Below are 19,924 nucleotides of genomic sequence, written 5' to 3'. Positions count from 1 at the left end.
CTCTCAATTAAATCAAATTTTCTCATTTAATTTGAAGCAGGGGCGGCCGGAGCCGAGCATGGTGGAATTTATTTGCCATTTCTAGTTGGATTATATTTGTCATGTGAGATATTGGATCAAACTCTAGTATGGTCGAAGAGTAGCTTTCTGGTTCGACAGGGTTAAGCATGAAGTCGAAGGTTGTTCATATGCTGGTGTCAAAGTGTGCATGATGTAGTCGAAGATGGGTCAAGCCTGCAGGTGTCGAAGGTGCTAGGGTTGTTAGCATGTTAAATTAGGTTTTAGTGTTTAAACCCTAATTTGTTAAGTTAGCTTGTTTATTAAGTTGGCTTGTGTAGTGGACCTTGCGGAAAAAGCTCATTAGTTAGTATGTTAGGTTTTATTATAAATAGCATACTAGTCTCTCATCAATGCTAAGCTGTAAATCCTAATTTAGGGTGAGAGAGTTTATTTGTTATTCTTGTAATCTTGTAATCTTGTTTTAAGAGAAAGAAAAAGAATAGCAGTTATAACCAATTCTTGTGTTCTTCTTATCTTTTCTAATTCCCTATTATATTTTGTTCTTGACATCGTTTTTCACAACATGTCAAATATGATTTTAAGTTATGATCAACTGTATGTTGAATTTTTTTAGAATCAAGAGCAAGAAAGAGTTGAAAATATTAATTCATGAAAAAAACAAGTTTTAAAGACAATTAATATGTCATATATTCCTTACACTTTTATATTTAATTGGCGCGATATTCTAATACATATTTTGGAACTATTGGAGTTAATTTTTGAATAGGCTCCCAACAAAGGAATTACTAGTAAGTAGGAAAATAACTTTGTCTTTGGAAAATACTAAATGTGTTTTTTGTGGTATTGATCTGAAAAGTAGGGAATATTTTTTCTTCAAGTGTAACATGGTGAAAATGGTATGGAGGGAAGTTGTTATTTGGATAGGAAAGGAAAGGAGGAAGATGAGATGGAAGAAGATTATTTATCAAGTTTCATGGGTTGGTCCCTGATCGCGATTTTGCGTGTCTATTAGTCGGGATAACTGCAAGTGCACAGTCGTGTCGTGTAGTTTTAAAAGATATCGAATCCACATGGACTATAAATCGATCTACCGTTATCTAAAGTTACTATGTAAAGCTAAGGCTAATGATATTTGAGTTTTTTATAAATGGAGAAACTAAAATCTTAAATCTAGGTAAAAATATAATAACAAACGGATATCAGTATGTATTTCATCTAACTTAGGTGATCCGAAGTTCCATTGGCCAGATTCTAATTAAATCAAAGATCTTTACTAACTATGTTATTTAAAAGTCCTCCTCTCAAACTCTCGCTCTATTGATTCAGACTACGATCCTAACTCATAATGTACGCTCTCGCCATCCCACCAGATTTAGAAACGCTTTTTGAAAACAACATAGTTAATAAAATGCTTGTTTTATGAAGTCGTTATCTACTTAAATCTCCTAATCTCAAACTCTCGCTCTGTTGACTCGGAACATGCTAATATCCCTAACGTACGCTTTCGCCATCCCGCGCGGGTTTAAAAACACTTTTTGAAAATACTTAAGTTCTAATTAGTTCTAATACGCTTTCGCCATCCTTAAAACTAATGTCCTATGTCTACTATCCAGTTAAAGATCTCAAACTTTCGCTCTATTGATTTTAACCTTTGACCGTCTTAAGACCTCAAACTTTCGCTCTATTGGTTTTAAGACTTACTAATTAAATTAGACATACAAACCAAAAACAAGTGATATTTAATAAAACATAATTAAGCCAATTTATTTCGGATCCCTACGGTTAAATTACTCTACATACCGACATCTAAATAAATTAGCCAGACATACTTAAAGAAACAAACATGAAATTATAATTATTAAACATGGAATTATAATTATTAAACATGAAATTATAATTACTAACCATATTATAATGATAATGATAATGATAAAACAATATTATAAGAACATAAAACTAAAATAATTGCAAATAAATAAACCTGGAAGTAAAGCAGACAAAACGAACTTGAATTAAATTGCGAACAAAACAAATCTTGAAACTTGAATGAAGCTTTGAAATAATGTCGGCAAGATTGTGATCCAAGAGTACATAAATTGTAGGCCTAAAACTAATGGTGTGGTAGTTCCTCAATGTGAGAAACTACCACTTTTACAAAGTGATAATTTATGCCTAAAACTATGAACAGCGCTTCCGCGCCTAAAACTTGGATACTCTCAAATGAATGCTCAGCCTCTATTTATAGTGAATGGAAATGGAAGTTCCTTTCAGCATCATGTGAGAAGTAGTGGAGATCATGCGTGGGAAGTTGAGAAAATATAGGAAGACTTGGAATTTCCCACTAAATTAATGGAGAAAGTGGCGGGGTCCACGTACTTTTGGAGACGGGCGTCTGTTAGTGGGCTTGGAGCTTGGAGACGTGGCAGTGGACGTGGGTGAACTTGGGAGACAGACGTCTCCTTTGATGACGTGGCCCTTGGACTTTGGAGACGGGCGTCTCCATGCAATTGGGCCCTAAGACGGGCGTCTCAGCTTCTTCATAGTAGGAGCTTCAGCTCCTTCGTGGGCTGGGCTTCCAAACTTGGTCCATCCTATTTGCACCCCTTTCTTACTTCAGCACCCTTTTTTCATCTTTTAGGCATAAATAGCAATGAATTTTGCTCCATTTCTTTCCTTTTCACAAATAGTCCTCAAAACGAACATAAAACCTGAAACAATGAAAATACCAGCATAATACCGACATAAAGCAACATAATTAAGATAAAATAGGGAAATAATATATGTAAATCAAGCCAAATATGTGATACATTTTCGTGTTATCAGTCCCTTTTTTGTAAAAAAAAGAAGGTGAAAGGAGGAAAAATAGGAATGATTTGGTTAGCTACTACATGGTTCGTTTGGTTAACTAGGAATGGTATATACTTTAGAAATGATGTTTGGAATGTGAATACCACGGTTTGGGGTATAAATTTTTTGATTTGGAAATAGTATTTTATAGGAGAAGTTACTCATCCCATTTGTAGTTTTTACAAATTTAACAAAAATCATTTGTTATACCTTTCGTAATTCTAATTGATTTATAATTTTTTTTTTGTTGTCAAATTTTTCTTGTTCTTCTGTAAACAGATTTTGAGAACCTTAGTTCTCTATATTAATATATCCTTGCTAAATTTTTTTTTTTTAATCATTTGTCGAAGAAATTGAACTTGTACTTTGAGCTTAAGCAGAATTAGCTGCACTGCAATTTTTGCTTTGTTGCTTTGCCTTGTATTATTCCTCTTTTCATAATCTCTATTTCATTAAACTCAATAATAAAACTTAATTTATGTTCGGTTTCATTTTCTTACAATAAACTAAATATGAGCTAAAACTTTTTTTAGTTATTTTATTCAACTATTTTTTAGTTAAGGACCAATGAACTCTTAATGAATTTTATATGGTAATTTGCTTACCTTCTTTTTAAACATGTTCTTTGTACTATTGTCTAAAATTGAGATTAATAAGACTATGCATCTCGGTTAATTCTATTTTATCGACAAAAAAAAAATTAAACCACCAAATCGTCATATTTTTGGCGTTTTAACTATTATAAAAAAAAATAGATTTAGTTGTTGTTCTTATTATTTTTTAATAAAAAAATGATAAATGAAAATTTTTAATTACACATATACAATTTTCTCCTATTTTTACTTCTTAAATTATATTCAAAGCCACTTATTATATTTTTATTAAAAAAATAGTAAGAATCACAACTATGTCCATGCTAAGGATGAAGGTTCTGAGAATACTGAATTCGATTTTTAATAGGAACAATACTTGACCAGAACTATGACCCTCGACATGAAATAAATAAATCATTGGATGATTAAAAGTGTTAGTATGAAATATGAGTTTTTAATTAAATATAAATCAAGTTCAAAACAACAAATAAACAAGAGAAATGTATCTCAGGCCCAACATAACGTTCAGGTCCATAATAACAAAATGGTTTCAAAAATAAAAAGCCCACAATAAAATATCCACTCAAATAAAACCAAAATAAAATAAAAACAAATAATAGAAAAGAAAGGAAAGAAACACAAAGAGATGAATAGCAATATAATGCAGTGCTCTTTGTAATATAGAAATAGAAATAAGGAAAAGAGATAATTGAGAAAGAAATCGTTCTTGTACTTTTTATGAATAGATTTTTTTTTTTGGAAATTTTGGTATTCGACTTTACGACCGATTAATTTAAGTGCGATTAATTCCACTGTTTACTGTGATCAAAAAAAAAAATTCCACTGTTTACTAGTGGAGCTCTATTTAAAGTCAGAACAAAGTTTTGTATGGACTGACCGAACATAAGAATTAATTTTTTTTATATAATTTGATTATATATTGTCAATAGGGATGTCAACGGGGCAGAGAATGCTCGGAGGATACTTCTCTGCTCCCTGCCCCACCCCTCAATTTATTACCCATCTCCAATCTTCGTCACGGAAGATATTTCTCTCATCCTCATCCCCACAGATCTCCACGGAGATCGAATCTTAAGAAATTTTTTATACTTTTTGATCAAAACTAGGACACTATCATTTCGTTATATATTACCATATACTTGAAGAGTAATTACCATAAGCACAATGAACAAAGAGAGTGGTTGTTGTGGTGATGACAAAGAAAACGGAGAAGATGATGAATATAAGAGACAAAGAAAATGAGGAGACGACGTGTACATTTTATTTATTGGATGTACTTTCTAGAGTTAGGTATTTGGGTAGTGAAACAATATATTATACAATAACACATAAAAATAAAATGTTACACTAACGACTCTTCATTTTCTAGTACATTAATATTTATTAATATTTTTTATGTAAACTTTTATAATTATATATTATATAATATACAAAACATAAAAGTTAAATAATATGGTCGGAGTCTGAGAATCTACAGGACGAGAGGTATTTTCCCAATCCCTACCCCCAAAGTATCATCAGGAGAATTTTTTCCTCCATTCCTGTTCTCACAGGAAAAAAATCTCCAATTTCGATACTCCAAACATATAATCTCCACAAAGATCTTCATTAACAGATGCAAATTGATATCCTTAATTGTCAAAATGATTTTTATTCATGATCAATTATATATTTACATTTTCTAAAGTCAAGAGCAAAAAAAATCTTGATTCATGACAAAAAAAAAAAAAAAAAAGAATTTGACAACAACACAACAACAAATGTTATACTAAAAACAATTTAAAATATTTAATAGATAAATTTTCCCTTTTCCATGTTCTTACATGTACTTACTATTTCTTCCAATGTGCCTTTTTATTATATGTAATAATTTTGTTATAAGGAAAAATATAACTAGAATGAATATAAGGAACATTCAACTCAATTATAAAAAAAGTGGAGCAAAATGAACCTTAAACTAACTAAAGAGCAAAACAGACCTACGGATTAGAATCACATTCCTCCCAAACATGTACATTTATTTGAACACTCAAACTAATTTGATATCAATTCCAAGTCAACCTCTTATTATGGCTCTAAGGATATCCATCTTTACTAAGAATTCTCCGTTGAATAAGATTGAATTTCTACAAAGCCACATAACTCAACAAACGGAGCACCAAAAGAATGAATATACAGTTTTTCCTCAAATATGTTTTTACACAAAAGAAGAAAATTAGATGAGAAGAGGTTGAGATCATTTTGGTAATGTGGTGCAGCTCCAACCAATCGCACACGCCGTCCCAAACTTTCGAATTAATTTTACACGATAAGAATCAATGCAAATCATCATCTTCTTCTACAAGAGGACAGACCAAATTGTGCGAACCTTGAATAATATCTCATTTGACCAATTCAAATTTAGGTGAAATTTGATTGTGCAACAACTTCTAACAAAACACTTATATCTTGCCAATGGTGGAAAACTTCAAGTGTTTTTGATTGATGAAAAACTTAAATCTTGAAAATTTCTTTGCCAACCTCCCTACCTTCTAGTCCACCTCTGGTGAAAACCCCATACTACCCCTGACTTCGGAAATGCATTTCCGAAATGCAAGAAAAAGGTGTTTTCGGAGATACATCTCCGAAAATGCCTTTTTTTTTTTAAAAAGTTGTCTTATTTCGGAAGTTCATTTCCGAAAACAGCATTTCGGAAGTTCACTTCCGAAATACTGCGCGTTCTGCAGATTTATCAAAACACTCCCCCTCCCCCATTCATTTACCCTAACTCAAATCAAAAACAAGCAAAGGCGAAAATTTGTGCAAACACACTTCCAAGGCTGCATCAAGGCTCCAATCACATTGTTATACAACATTCAAAAGCCCACAAATCACTCAATTTGTAAGTTTTAAATTTGTTAGATTCATTATTCAAATGCATGTTATTTAGGGTTTCAATTGCATAAATGATATATGGACTGGTTGTTAGTAGTATTTAGATTGTTTAGAAGCTTTTTGAATTGGTTTTATGTTTGATTTTGGGGTCTGCCATGGAAGTTGCAGAAAACTCCATCGCAGGGATGTTTCGGAAGTTCATTTCCGAAAACACCTCCATCCCAGTTTTCGGAAATGAACTTCCAAATTGTATCAGAAGTTCAAATTTTTCAGTTTTTTATTTTGTCTCGCATATTAATCGATTTCAATTGTTTACAGGAACATGTCAGGCAACCAACCAGCACGCATCAGACAGGGTAGGGAGACCCAGACTGCGTCGGCTAGACAGGGTAGTGAGTGTCCGTTTTAATTTGCAAGTACTTTATTTTTAACGCCTTTGTTTATTGTGCCTGTTTCTTTGAAGTTTGTGTGCATGCGTTCTGACTTCTTTGACGGCGTGTCGCTGGTTTCCAACGTCTTTGTTCTTTAATGACTTGTCCGTTTCCCAAGCGTTTTTGTCCCCTTTCATCTTTTATAAAAGGAGGTCTCATGGACCTTTCTTTCTTCATTTTTACGCAGGAATGGGTGGCGCTAAGGGAAGAAAGGGTTCTTCAACCTCGTGCTCTCGCGGAGTGAAGGAGGTGAAGGAGAAGAAGAAGGTTTTGACTGGTTCTGCTTCTCGTCCCCTGAGGGTCCATGGCTCGGACGTGCAGGCTCAGTCTTCAGGCAGGCGTGAGAGTCATGATCAACGCTGATGGTTCTGAGACTGAGTGGGATGAGGATTGGTATCATTATCTTCATTCGGAGGAGTTCGCTCGTCGGGCAGAATAACGTGTTTTTGTTTTGTTTGATGTGTATTTTGTAACGCTCGTCGGGCAGAATAACGTGTTTTTGTTTTGTTTGACGTGTTTTGTTTTGTTTTGATTTCGGATTGTATCTTTCGCACAGTGTTTTTGGATTGGATTTATCATATTAGTATTTTCAGTTTATCTGTTGCTTATTTTATTTGGCGTTTGCGTTTAATTAAAATGCGAGACAATTTAAGAAAAAACATAAAAAAAAACACAGTTTCTGCATAATTCGGAAGTTCATTTCCGAATTCACCCCCCATGAGGTGTTTTCGGAAGTTCATCTCCGAAGACACCCCCCATGAGGTGTTTTCGGAGATGCACTTCCGAATTGTGGAAATTTTTTTTAAAAAAAAAACGCTTCGGAAGTTCATTTCCGAAGCAGGGGTATTTTGGGATTTTCGCTGGGGGTGACCCCATAAGAAGGTGGCTAAAGAAATTTTCTAAATCTTATATATAGTCTTAGACTCTCTCTTCCTTCACAAAATTAAACAATATAAAATTTTCTTCAACTTATATATTTTCAACAAAACTCAACTATGTATTCATACAATTTAATTTCAACCGTTTTATTTGTGAACAAATAAATTTATTCGTACACGCAGATCGTAGGATGTATAATTAGTTTTACTCTAAGGTAACAACAACTATTCATAAAATCAACCTTGGAGATATGTCGATACACTTAAATAATCAACCTGGCAGACGGCAATGGTGTTTGTAGAACATGTTAGAGGTAGTGGTGGCCGGGAACACAAGTGAAAGTAACAGTAGCATATTGATGATGAAGGGAGAATTAGCTTGCATGTGCCATAGCCATATAGCTAGAGTCTATAGATGTTGATGAATTACCTAATATGAAAGAACCATTAGGCATCTTACGTTATTATAGTTTTATCAATAACGGAAATAAGTTGTCGTGTGAACTCTGGCCCATTGGTTTAATCAATTATTAAAACGTGGTCCTTATAACAACAATTTCTTATTCCACTCGTATGATGTTCACCACATTAGACCCAAACCAGTTGCACCATACCATAAGCTATAATAGGTGGTATTTTGGGATTTATCGTGTCCACAGAGAATGGTAGAGGGAAAGAATGTCATTCAACGGTTACCTCGTTTTTGAGCTCGAGTTTAAATGAACTAAAAATAAAAGGTATAAATAAGAAAATAAATATATTATTCGGAGAGAATAGAACTCTTGGGATTAAATTTCATCTACCTGTCAAATACTTAAACCTACTGATCAATTGTACTCAACCTAAATTACTCAACAACATCATCACATACCGCTCACAATATAGGTTATGTCTAACATAAAGTTGAAATATCAACTATATTGTTTCCTTGTGGATGTCTCACATAACTAAACAACAAAGAGCATTAAGAGTCGACAGTTACGGTGAATATTAAGCCTAAAGCTATGTTTAGAATTTTGAACCTAACAAATATTCATCCAAGAACAAGATCTGAGAACTATATATCTATAACAACTCAAATCCCAGCAATAAAGCAAAAACAAGGATAAACACCGATAAAGATTTGTACAAGGATTTTTTACAAAGTCATGATCAGTACATATAAATACAAGATAAATAGGCTACATGCAATCCTCAACAAATGAAAAATACAAATATAAGAGAAGAAAAACAAACACAAATGTTGATTTTTCCAACAAAAGTGCACATCTCACTCCCAATCATCAAGATGCATCATCCATTATTGATTTCATAAGCCTAATCTAACCTAAGAATGTTGGTGATAGAATTAGGAGCAAGAATCCCCAAAACCATACCCTAAAAATATGTTGAAATGAGAAATATAAAGGAAAAATTCTCGTAGGCGCGCTAAGCCAGCTTACCAAGCTAAGCCAGCTTACCAAGCTAAGCCCGCTATTACTTTATCGAAATTATCTTGAGCTGAAAAAGGGACCGGGTTAAGCCAACTGAGTGGGTTAAGTAGAATCTAGGCTAAGCCAGTTGAACGGGCTTAGTGGGATCTGGGCTAAGCGGGCTTAGCAGGCTCAAAATTTCAGTTACGCCTCTGCCAAAGAAAAAAGTGGTAGCGCGCTTCCACTAGGCTAAGTGGTCTTAGACATGATTTTCTTCAAAAATTGAAAATTTGAAGTCGTGTCTTCGATACTGTCATGTCTAGTTACAAGGTCAGACTAGTGCCAAAAGTATATAATCATGAACAAGGAATTGATTATGACCAGACATTTACTCCAGCGGCAAAGATGAATAAGGTTGAGATATTGATATCTCTTACTGCTCACTTTGATTGGGATAAACATGATATTGAAGTAAAAAAATATTTTCTTACAAAGAGACTTAGAGGAAGAGGTGTATATGGAAATTTCACCTAGCTTTGGTCTTACACGTATCAATCGTCACCTAAATATTCTTCAGAACATCAATGATATTGGGAAATTCTACCAACTGCTCCATAATGAATTTGTTATCTACCATCCAGAATGAGTAGAGTTGTTGGTCATATATACAATGATTCAAGTTTATCCCACATTGAAGCAGTAGTCTTCTGCCTGGAGACTTCCTTTAGAACTTTATCCACGAGGCATAAGATAATGACCCTTTTTGCCTTATTCAACGTCTATATCTTTTCTGCTTCTGCTATGCGAGCAGTCATCAATGTCTTACCCTTTAATGCTTCAATACATTTATGTTGATTTAAAATTGCTAGCATATTCACTTTCCATAACCTAAAGTTGATGTCTTCGGAAAAATTATCGATCTGCCATTTAGAATCCATGGTGCTCACTTGTAAACAAAACTTATTTATCTCACCGTGGACGCCACTTGTTGAAAAATAAGCAAATGATTTTCACATACCAAGACTTTGATGAGTGGGAGACAAAGAATAATAACAGTCAAAATAAATAGCCTTAAAAAAAAATAACTCTATACAATATGATAATAATTTAACTTGGCAGAAGAAGATAAAAGACAAAAAACACAATAACTTGTTTACCTAGTTCAATCAAATAATCTATATTAAAGAGAGAGCAGTTCTCTCATTAACTATACTTTCAAAAGTTGTTACAAAAGATTATAAATAAATTATAAAAAAAATAATCACTCAAATTCTCAAAAACAAATTATATTTTCTACCCCCTAGTGTTTCTCAACCTCTTATATATGAATCACACAAGTCCAAAGTGTTAAGAAGTGTTTCTCAATCCCCTCAAATACCTCTTAAATTTTCTCTCGACCTTTGCCCCTCTAAGTTCTCTTTACTAGAATTGTCATCTGTACCCTCTATCTTTAGGTGTAAAGTTTTGAAGGTTATTTGGACAAGAATGATGAAAATACATATTTAGAATAGTTAAAATTCAACAAATTCATAACAAACTCAAAAATCAACTTATTAACGAACGAATCGACGGACAAAAAAGCAACGAAACCTAATACATATGAATCGAGAAAATCGGACCCAAACTCCAATCGATCAAACTGCTCGTCGAACTTGAATCCACTATTGCGCCACCGCCACCGGCTCCGCCTCTAAAATGATTTCTAAGTTCTTAAGTCTCAAAACATATAGTTTTTTTTCATAACTTAAGATTTGTAAGTCATATTTCAATATAGATGTATCTAATTATGAAATTGGTTTTGAGACATGGATGAATGAATGAAAAAGACACTACAAAAGAAAAGAAGTGAGGAAAGATACAAGAAATTGTGGTAGCACTTTCCAAATAAACTCATTCATCATTTTGTTCAGTTTAAATTTGAGATAACAACAACAAATGTTTTCTCAGCTGAATACTTCACAGTTTTTAGTATCAACAAATTTGCCTTACCCTTTTGAGTAGTTGACATTGGTCTTTGATCACAAATTCAAATACAAAAAAAAAAAAAAATTCATTTTTTAGTTTAATTTTGGTGCAAGCAAAGCATAAAAATGAGCAGAAAGAAAAGTGTATTTTCCATTGAAAATATTGAAGATGTTTCTGTGGATTTCTTCAACCATCTTTTGCAGGAGAAGCCAAAGATTCCATTTTTCATTCCATTTATTTTGATTGCTTTGGTTATTGAGAAATGGGTCTTCTCTTTCTCTACTTGGGTTCCTCTTGCACTTGCTGTTTGGGCAACTATGCAGGTTTTGCTCTATCTCTTTTTAACTCTATTAGTCATCACTGTTATATTGTACTGTATTTATATAAGTATATGTACTTTCTTGAGAATTATCTTAGCTCATTAATTTGGTTCTAATTTATGACACTTTTCTGATGATTTATCTGACTTTTCCATCACGTGTCGTATTAGTGACATACAAGTGTCATGAAGGTCTACTCTTTATAACCGTATAACGAAGCAAAAATAGGCGCGTAGACATCGGTGATAATTTAATAAAATGGAAGTGATTGAATGTAACCACATGTGTGTCAGTGTCTGACACTATTAGATGTCGGACAACAAACACATTTTTGATCTGAAATGTTAGTAATGTGCGATTATATTCTTTAATTTTCAGTATGGGAGATACCAACGGAAACTACTCGTGGAGGATTTGGATAAGAAATGGAAGCGAATAATATTGAATAACTCGGTATCTTCTCGTACCTGTTCTTGTACTTCCTTTGACATTGCTGATGTGCTTTGTTTATGAAGTTGACTTCAATTTCCTTTTCATATAGCCCATCACACCATTGGAGCACTGTGAATGGCTGAATAAATTGTTGACTGAAATCTGGCCCAACTATTTTAGCCCCAAGCTTTCATCAAGATTAAAAGCTATAGTTGAGGTGAAACTTCACTGCTTTGGCCTCATTCTATTCAACATATTTTCTGACTTGAACTAAAAATTTCTTCTTTTTCGGTGTCTCTAGAAGCGTTTAAAACTCCGGAAACCAAGACTTCTTGTGAGTAAAGTTCTATATTTTTGGGTTTTCTATGACACTTTTTATTAGTATTTCATAAACAGTTTGAACATTTCATAGATAGTGAATGTATGGTTAACATGTACTGAACTTGAGAAATCCTTGTGTGTAGGAAAGAGTTGAGCTGCAGGAGTTTTCGCTAGGATCATGTCCTCCTAGCTTGGCCTTGCAAGGGATGCGGTGGTCAACTATCGGCGATCAGGTTTTAGTTCTCTTCGCATTTCAAATATATTATTCATCTTTGCATAATCTGATATAATGCAAGATATGAGATGTTGTAAAAGAGGTTATATTTGTATTTTACAGCGAGTCATGCAACTTGGTTTAGATTGGGACACCAATGAAATGAGTATTTTGATGCTTGCTAAGCTTGCGAAACCATTGATGGGAACTGCACGAATCGTCATTAACGCTCTTCATATCAAGGGTGATGTATGTAAAGCAATAATCTAACATAACAGCAGCTATATATAAAGTAGGAGACTACTAAAAAAAATAAATCAGTTTGATTTTTCTATCATTCATATTGATTTTGCAGCTTATCTTAACGCCGATTCTAGATGGAAAAGCACTGTTATATTCATTTGTTTCGGCTCCTGAGGTGAGAGTAGGAGTTGCCTTTGGAAGTGGTGGAAGTCAGTCACTTCCAGCTACTGAGTGGCCTGGTGTTTCTTCCTGGCTGGTGCGTTTCGATGAAGTTTAATAGAATATTTATAGTAACAAAGTCCGCACTTTTTTACTGATTGTAAGTTTACATGCTATGCAGGAAAAGCTTTTTACTGACACGTTGGTTAAAACCATGGTGGAACCTCGACGGCGATGCTTCACTTTGCCTGCTGTTGATTTAAGAAAAAAGGCGGTTGGAGCGATCATATATGTTAGAGTGATTTCCGCAAATAAACTTTCTTGGAGTTCATTCAAGACATCTAGGAGGCAACAAAATGGAACAAACAGTTGTTCTTCTTCGTCAGAGGACTTTTTCGACGACAATGACCTACATACATTTGTAGAGGTAGAAATCGAGGAATTAACGAGGAGAACGGACATCAGACTAGGTTCAACGCCTAGATGGGATGCACCGTTTAATATGGTTATGCATGATAATTCAGGAACTATTCGTTTCAATCTTTACGAGTGTATTCCAAACAATGTGAAGTGCGACTATCTAGGAAGTTGTGAAATAAAGGTACTTACTTATGTTCATCGAAGTTCTCCTTTTGAACTAGCCAAAAAAACTCGGCTATAGACGCTATTAGACAAAACAATCTTTGTTCAGACACGATTTTTTTCGCTTTTTGAACATCATGTCTTGTACTATACTATAGTAAGTTCATGTTGATGCTTTTGTGAAGCTGCGGCATGTTGAAGATGATTCGACAGTAATGTGGGCGGTAGGACCAGATTCCGGGGTTATTGCAAGGAGAGCGCAAATTTGTGGCGACGAAATTGAAATGATTGTCCCATTTGAGGGTGCCAACTGTGGAGAGGTACAATATTTTTGAAATGTGAGTGAAGATAGAATCGGTATTGAATTGCGCATTCATTTGTTTAACCTCTTCTCTTCATATTTTAGTTGAAGGTGAGCATTGTAGTAAAAGAGTGGCAATTTTCGGATGGAACACATAGCTTGAACAAACTCCGTAACAACTCTCAGCCGTCGCTAAATGGATCATCGAACCTCCAGTTCAAAACTGGAAAGAAACTTAACATAACTGTTATGGAAGGAAAGGATCTTGCTGCGGGAAAAGATAAATACGGAAAATTTGATTCATACATTAAATTGCAATACGGAAAGGTTCGTGACGCTGTGTTTGCGACAGTCTTCGTAGTACAAATTTATGCTTTATTTAACTCTGTTGATATCTTTTCAGGTTATTCAGAAAACAAAGACTTCTCATAGTCCAAATCCTGTCTGGAATCAGGCGTATGAATTCGATGAGATTGGCGGTGGCGAATACTTAAAACTAAAAGTTTTTACTGAGGAACTTTTCGGAGACGAAAACATTGGTAGTGCACAAGTAAATTTGGAAGGATTGGTTGATGGATCAGTCAGGGATGTATGGATTCCTCTTGAAAGAGTGCGTTCCGGAGAAGTAAGACTTAAAATAGAAGCCGTAAAAGCTGATGACCAAGAAGGATCAATGGTTCGTTTGTTTCTTCCGTAAACAATTAATGATTCTTTCGTTCACATTATGGATTTTTTTCCACTTCTTCGATGTTGATTCTAACATGATTCTCTACTTTGATAATGACCAGCGTTCAGGCTCGGGAAATGGTTGGATAGAACTTGTTCTGATAGAAGGAAGAGATTTAGTTGCCGCGGATCTCAGAGGCACAAGTGATCCGTATGTTAGGGTACACTACGGAAACTTCAAGAAAAGAACGAAGGTTCGTATACTTTATCGTTGGTTTCTCGAGTTTATTTAGACTCTCGAGTTTGATAACATTGCTTAGTTCTAACTGTGACATTGTTTGGCAGGTTATATACAAAACTCTAACCCCTCAATGGAACCAGACCCTGGAGTTCCCTGATGATGGAAGTCCTTTAATACTTTATGTGAAAGACTATAATGCATTACTACCTACATCAAGTATCGGCGAATGTGTCGTAGAATATCAAAGGTTACCTCCAAACCAAATGGCTGATAAGTGGATACCTCTTCAAGGAGTGAAAAGAGGTGAAATTCACATTCAAATTACTAGAAAAGTTCCAGAGATGCAAAGGAGGCAAAGTATAAACTCCAAACCTTCATTAAGTAAATTACACCAAATTCCGACGCAGGTGAGATTTTGCTTATAGTGTAGTTACTCGGGTCCGCTGGCTGTGCGGCTATTCTAACGCGTGATGTTAAATTGAACTTTTATCAGATAAAACAGATGATGATTAAGTTCAGGTCATTGATAGAAGACGGAAACCTTGAAGGACTCTCTGCAACATTGAGTGAGCTAGAAACTCTAGAGGATATACAAGAAGGATATGTAGCTCAGCTGGAAACTGACCAAATGCTTCTTTTCAGCAAAATAAAGGAGCTTGGCCAAGAGATTATCAATTCTTCTCCTTCCTTAAGCAGAAGAAATTCTGAAAGTGCCAACTAACTAAACATTTTATGTTTACTGTTCGAGTTTAATAAATATGCACTGAGACTGAGACTGTAAATAGGTTTACATGGACATCGAATTATATTTTACCATTTTTCCACGTGTTACTTCTTAAAACAGGATTACACTCAGAAAATGGTAAAATATAATCGATGTCTGTATAAAGCCTATTTACATTGTTAGTGCAAAATTATTAAGCTATTAACCATTGTTGCGAGTATATTTTATACATGTTTCTCGTATTAGTTTGCCTTCTTATACCACAGCATGTTTGTAATTTCTTCAAAATTTGCTCCAGCATAGTTCCTTTCTTAGTAGATGTTGTATTTACCCATGCACAGGAAATTATGTTTTTTATGGAGTTGAGATCATCTCCATTTCTTCAAAAAATTGAAGAGTGTCATTACTTATGTTTTCATTATATAAAAATCGAAGTATACAAAATATATATCACATTTCTCAATAATATAAATGCATTATACCTCAAAATTTTAGTAACGACACTCTCTATTTCTTTTGAGAAATAGAGAGAATCTCAACTCGTTTCTATGACCTTGTCATTTAGTAGCGTTATTTATTGGTTATTTGATTATTTGTTCACTTCTTATTGTCTCGTTAATGAAAGAAGTTATAAATTATGATTCGGATCTTTTATTGGTTTTGGTAATATTAAATAAAGATTGTGTCAAATAAAGTACTATGACACTAAACAAGAAGATTCACTCTTAGAGTCTGATAGAGTAAGAATTACGATTAATTAGAAGTGGAATTTATATTAATATTAGTTAATTTGTAATGCTTCCTAGAATGTTCTTAGGATCTTTATAATGTGTTGAATTGGGCTTTAATTAGTACGGGCCTTTAGAGTATTATCCATTAGTATTATTATATATATGTAGTGTCTTTGACACTTGAAAATCAAAGAAATCAAAAGTTAATTTTATCTCTATTTTCATAGCTTAATTTTTAATGTCTTTCTCTTTTATTGTTCAAACCCTAATTTTATAGTCTTGATAGGAATCTTCCTATCAATTGGTGCTCTCATTACCAATTGATAGGAAGATTCCTATCAAGACTATAAAATTAGGGTTTGAACAATAAAAGAGAAAGACATTAAAAATTAAGCTATGAAAATAGAGATAAAATTAACTTTTGATTTCTTTGATTTTCAAGTGTCAAAGACACTACATATATATAATAATACTAATGGATAATACTCTAAAGGCCCGTACTAATTAAAGCCCAATTCAACACATTATAAAGATCCTAAGAACATTCTAGGAAGCATTACAAATTAACTAATATTAATATAAATTCCACTTCTAATTAATCGTAATTCTTACTCTATCATTGCCGCCCGCTTCACATTGAACCTTGTCCTCAAGGTTCAGTCATAAAAGTTGGATGCTTGAGTAAATCGCCTGGATCCCACTGCTTGGAAAAGGTGCATTTTAAGCAACTAAAAACGGGAGAAACCTCTGTCACATACAAAGCAGCAACAGCAGGGCCTAAGCCCAAACCAGTCTCAACAATTAGCCTTCCTAAAAGCATTCCAAACGCACTCATTGAAGCACCAATTATCAGTGGCAATTCACACAACTGGAAAGCCCTGCGTCGCCCCAACCCAGTAGCAATCCAGCCATTAAATAAGCATCCCAACAAGGCACCACCAAGACATATGCTCACCACCTTTAATTTTATGCGCAAGGCTATGATGGATTTCACAATTTCCCACATAATGGTTGGATTCACATTAGTTTGTGCAGCAAAATCCTTCGTTCTATATCCAACAGCAGCCAAGTTCACAAAATGATGACGGGAATGATGACATGAATGGTAATCACAAAACAACACATCTTTGTCCAAAACACCTAAATCAATTTCAGACATACCCTTTTGATCAACACACTGTATCTGAAGCAAGGTATGAGCCGGGCTCAACGTATTATCCACAGTAACACTCGGTTTCTTCAGTGTTGTCATGTCTTGACTTAGAGAATGCAGCCACACCTTGCTTGATAACTCAGGACCAAATAGTTCTTTAGAATAAGCTGGTGGAAGAGAAGAAAACCCTTGCAAATGTGCATCATATTCAGGTCCAGCCAACTGAAGTTCACTGGAGATACATTTCTCTCCTAAAGCTTCCATAAGATATTCACATACATCATCTCGCCGCTTTTTCGTGTGAAACAATTCCATTTCATCAGTGATAAAGAACAATTCTAGGGCCCTTCCATCAGGAGTTGGCATCACTTTAACTCGCTGAATCGTAAGTTGGAGGTTGCACAAGATTTCGTTGATATCGTATAATAATCCTTTTTGATCGAAATTCCAAACCTTCAACAAGTAAGTTTGATTTGGCAAAGGATTAGCGGATTGTTGTTTGAAGTGGTAAGAAAACAAATATGAGGGACAGGGTGACAGAAGCCATGTCTTAAAGCTTTCCCAATTAACTGTTTGAAGTTTTTGAGCATCATCCTCTACACCAGGAACAGGGGAGCGGCCTAGCTCAGAAATGAACCTATAAGCAAAACAGTCTTCACTGCCACTGACTTCATAAGCTAATTTGTCAACAATGGTAGTTTCAATACAAGTAGTACTGGAATCAACACGAGCAGAAACAACAAGAGACATAGGAGAAACAGGTTCATGCATTTTAGCAAACAGGTGGCGGGAAGCATAAGAGAATACAATGTTACTATTATTTTTCGATTCACTTGTTCCACCACACAAAAGCCCAGCAGCAACCGTGTGTATTAAAGTTTTAATAAGACAAGTAATCAACGCAGGAAAAATGACATGAGCAACAATGGATTTATCGCTAGTCGATTCTTTCCACAACTTGGACAATACTTGGGAATCAAACGAGATTTTGGAATGAAGGATGATATGAGATATTCTTATATCTAAGATGTGTAGTGAAGGTTGTTGAGAATTTTCAAAATTGTTTACCTTGAAAAGAGGTTGTGGAGAAGCGACAGAATTGTTGATGTCGAAGTTAAGATCTGGTGGCTTTGGAGGAATCATTTCATTGATTTTAGACGTGGTCGGAGGTGCTAATGGAGAAGGCAACTGAATATATGACTGCTTCACAGTGGGTGTCGGGTTATTGCAGTTTCGAGTCCAATCGGCGATTCGACCTAACTTGTCGGAACGAGAGATTTTCTTTCTTGAACTGGGATCTGGGGGTTTAGGGAGAATCTCCTTAAAACCCAAATATGGTGGTTTTGGAGACAGAGGACTCGGAGCATGATTGTTGACCTTGTTGTCTTTCCTCACAACAATAACACCTCTATGTTGTTCATGAATGGAGCCTGCAATTTCAAGTGGTACAACCTCCACTTCTACCATCGATGGTAAAGGGTGCTCCAAAAGTGTCTCAAGAACGGAAGTTTGGTATACTGGAATTGTTGAAATGGAATCTTCCGTATGCAAGAGCTGAAGTTCCTGGCGTGTTGCTTCAAAGGAAGTGGGTTGTTTACCCGGTAGCTCTGTTTCGCCATCATTTAGATTGGATTGCTGCGTTTGTTTTCTAAACAGATCTGGTGATTCACAACTTTTCCCTTTCAAGAATGACGATTCTTGAACCATTTCTTCTTCATTCTGCTCGACAGAATCATTGGTTGAATAAAAGGAATATGTTGATTCATATGGTGGTTCCTCTTCTTCGTCATCCAGCGGTAAAATGGGTCTCCATTCTGGCTTGAAACGCCATAATAGTGCTGTTGTAAATGTATCCCAATTATATCTACGATGACTACGACACCACCATATCCACCATGTGAAGGCAGAACCTCTTAATGCTCCAATAGCTTTCAGAACCTTCAATGACTCCGGTGTTTCATGCTCCTTGAAAAATTTCTCAACACAAAGAATCCACCAATAGACATCTTCTTCTTCTTCTTCTCCATAGAACACTGGAAGTGCCATATAATTGGGGAGAATGAGATCGAAATGAGAGCACCAATTGATAGGAAGATTCCTATCAAGACTATAAAATTAGGGTTTGAACAATAAAAGAGAAAGACATTAAAAATTAAGCTATGAAAATAGAGATAAAATTAACTTTTGATTTCTTTGATTTTCAAGTGTCAAAGACACTACATATATATAATAATACTAATGGATAATACTCTAAAGGCCCGTACTAATTAAAGCCCAATTCAACACATTATAAAGATCCTAAGAACATTCTAGGAAGCATTACAAATTAACTAATATTAATATAAATTCCACTTCTAATTAATCGTAATTCTTACTCTATCAGAGTCAGTGTCAAATTCCTTAACACAATTACCAAAATCAAGCATATCTCACATCATACAATCAAGGTTGTATGATGTTTCTTCTTAAAGTTTCTGATAATAATGTCTTTTGAATGGATAAGCCTTCTTAAGAGGTGATTCAATTGTTGATGTGTGTTTCCGCATTAACAGATCTTGCCATGTCCTACATGGGAAGAATGATAATCAAGGTCGGCCATGTGCATGTGCAGGAAGTGCTACTGGACCCCAAATTTTGGGAGGCCCCGAAATTTTAAAAGGTCCAATTTTTTTTCCAAAAGTATTAATCGAAATAAATAAAATGTTATAACAAAAATTCAATAAATCAAAAAATGTTATAATAAAAACTCAATACATACAAAAATTGAGATAGATCAAAACTCAAAATAATTATAA

The 19,924-nt window shown here is 34.6% G+C and overlaps 1 protein-coding gene across 1 annotated transcript; it reads left to right on the top strand.

Annotated features, from left to right (window-relative positions):
• Positions 1 to 10,867: 10,867 nt before the first annotated feature.
• Positions 10,868 to 15,544, top strand: LOC131598722 (synaptotagmin-5-like). Its single transcript, XM_058871307.1, has 14 exons — positions 10,868 to 11,365; positions 11,741 to 11,815; positions 11,904 to 12,011; positions 12,096 to 12,128; positions 12,259 to 12,348; positions 12,453 to 12,578; positions 12,685 to 12,828; positions 12,913 to 13,332; positions 13,499 to 13,633; positions 13,720 to 13,941; positions 14,018 to 14,290; positions 14,403 to 14,534; positions 14,626 to 14,928; positions 15,015 to 15,544. Exons 1-14 carry the CDS (start codon positions 11,168 to 11,170, stop codon positions 15,240 to 15,242), a joined length of 2,487 nt encoding a protein of 828 aa, XP_058727290.1. The 5' UTR covers positions 10,868 to 11,167; the 3' UTR covers positions 15,243 to 15,544.
• The last annotated feature ends 4,380 nt before the right edge of the window (positions 15,545 to 19,924 follow it).

The sequence above is a fragment of the Vicia villosa genome, linkage group LG4, assembly GCF_029867415.1.
Source record: "Vicia villosa cultivar HV-30 ecotype Madison, WI linkage group LG4, Vvil1.0, whole genome shotgun sequence".
NCBI classification, from domain to species: Eukaryota; Viridiplantae; Streptophyta; class Magnoliopsida; order Fabales; family Fabaceae; genus Vicia; species Vicia villosa.
Note: the sequence above shows the minus strand (reverse complement) of the source record. Positions and strands in the feature narration are given on the sequence as shown.